Source organism: Bos taurus, chromosome 15, assembly GCF_002263795.3.
Source record: "Bos taurus isolate L1 Dominette 01449 registration number 42190680 breed Hereford chromosome 15, ARS-UCD2.0, whole genome shotgun sequence".
Lineage (NCBI taxonomy): Eukaryota > Metazoa > Chordata > Mammalia > Artiodactyla > Bovidae > Bos > Bos taurus.
Genome location: NC_037342.1, coordinates 763885 through 765347, shown reverse-complemented (window position 1 = coordinate 765347; position 1463 = coordinate 763885). Strand labels below are relative to the sequence as shown.

Genomic DNA, 1463 nt, shown 5'->3' with positions numbered 1-1463 from the left:
TCATCTTTTGTCATCTGAGACCAACTTCTTGCTCCATAACATCCTCATGGCATTTTTCACTTCTGCATTCCTCAGTGTATAAATCAGAGGGTTGATCAAAGGTGTTCCAAGTGTGTAAAACACAGCTATCATCTTATCCATGGGGAAGGTGGTTGCAGGGCGAGTGTATATAAATATGCAAGGACCAAAGAACAAGATGACCACAATGATGTGGGAGATGCAGGTGGAGAGGGCTTTTTTCTTCCCCTCAGCACTGTGGTTTCTCAGAGAATGTAAGATGATAGCATAGGAGAACATCAGCATAACAAAACTCACTGTACAGATGGCCCCGCTGTTGGACACCAAGAGTAGGTTGGTCACATAGGTGTCTGTACAGGCAAGTTGTAACAAAGGCTGCAAGTCACATAGATAATGATCAATCACATTGGGACCACAGAAAGGTAAACTCAGGGCCAGAAAAATCTGAGCTGAAGAATGCACACAGGACCCCACCCAGGCCACAGCCACCAACACACCACAGACTCGATGACTCATGATGGTCGTGTAGTGCAGGGGCTTACAGATGGCCACATAGCGGTCAACAGCCATGAGGACAAGGATGAAGATCTCCAGGCAGCCAAAGAAATGAAATGAAAAAACTTGGACTATGCACTCATTGAAAGAGATAGTGGCATTCTTCAAAAGGGCATCTGCAATCATCCTAGGGGCTATGCATGTAGAGAAGCAGGTATCAGACAAAGATAAATGGAAAAGGAAGAAATACATTGGACTCCCAAGTGCCCTGCTGGTCTTGATGGTAGTAATAATCAGAAAGTTCCCCAACAAGGTCCCCAAATAGAAAATCAAGAAAGTGGTAAACACTATTTTCTTCCTAACAGGATCTTGTGTCAACCCAAGCAGAATAAACTCAGTCACATTATTATTCAGCTGCATGATCTTATCAATGCAGAGAAGGGATGGGTGTTAAATGCTTTATCTGCAAAATATAGAAAAGAATTAATTCATGGTGTGAGGTGTGATTTTTTGGAATATTTTAAGTGAGACAAATATTCTTCATCATGGACATTTTAGTTGTGGTTTCTTAACAAGGCACCTCAACACTTAAGTTGTAATGACAACTTCATGGGGTCATTATGAGTCCCTTGTAAGACTGTGAAAATTAAACTTTTCTATAGCACTCTTCAAATACAACCATTTGTGTAATTTACATGATTCTCATTAATTTTGCCTAATGAATATTAAGAAATACAGCTCCATTATATTAACTTAATTACTTTCATATTCATTTAATCAGAGGGGAGAGAGTATGTTTGGATACTGTATCAGTTGGCATTTTGTATATATTTTACTGCCTTTGGAAGTTCATAATATAAATGTAAAAATAGCCCAGTCTCATACCCCAAAAATGCCTCTATATATCAATTATATATAATATATATTATTATATTATAATTATAATATAA

General features: G+C 38.5%; 1 protein-coding gene across 1 annotated transcript; it reads right to left on the bottom strand.

Annotated features, from left to right (window-relative positions):
• Window positions 1–933, bottom strand: OR4C146 (olfactory receptor family 4 subfamily C member 146). Its single transcript, NM_001390152.1, has one exon. It carries the CDS (start codon window positions 931–933, stop codon window positions 1–3), a length of 933 nt encoding a protein of 310 aa, NP_001377081.1.
• Window positions 934–1463: the final 530 nt, after the last annotated feature.

Excerpts from the sequence above, each read along its gene's own strand:
- OR4C146 (NM_001390152.1), bottom strand. The coding sequence starts at position 933 with ATGCAGCTGAATAATAATGTGACTGAGTTTATTCTGCTTGGGTTGACA.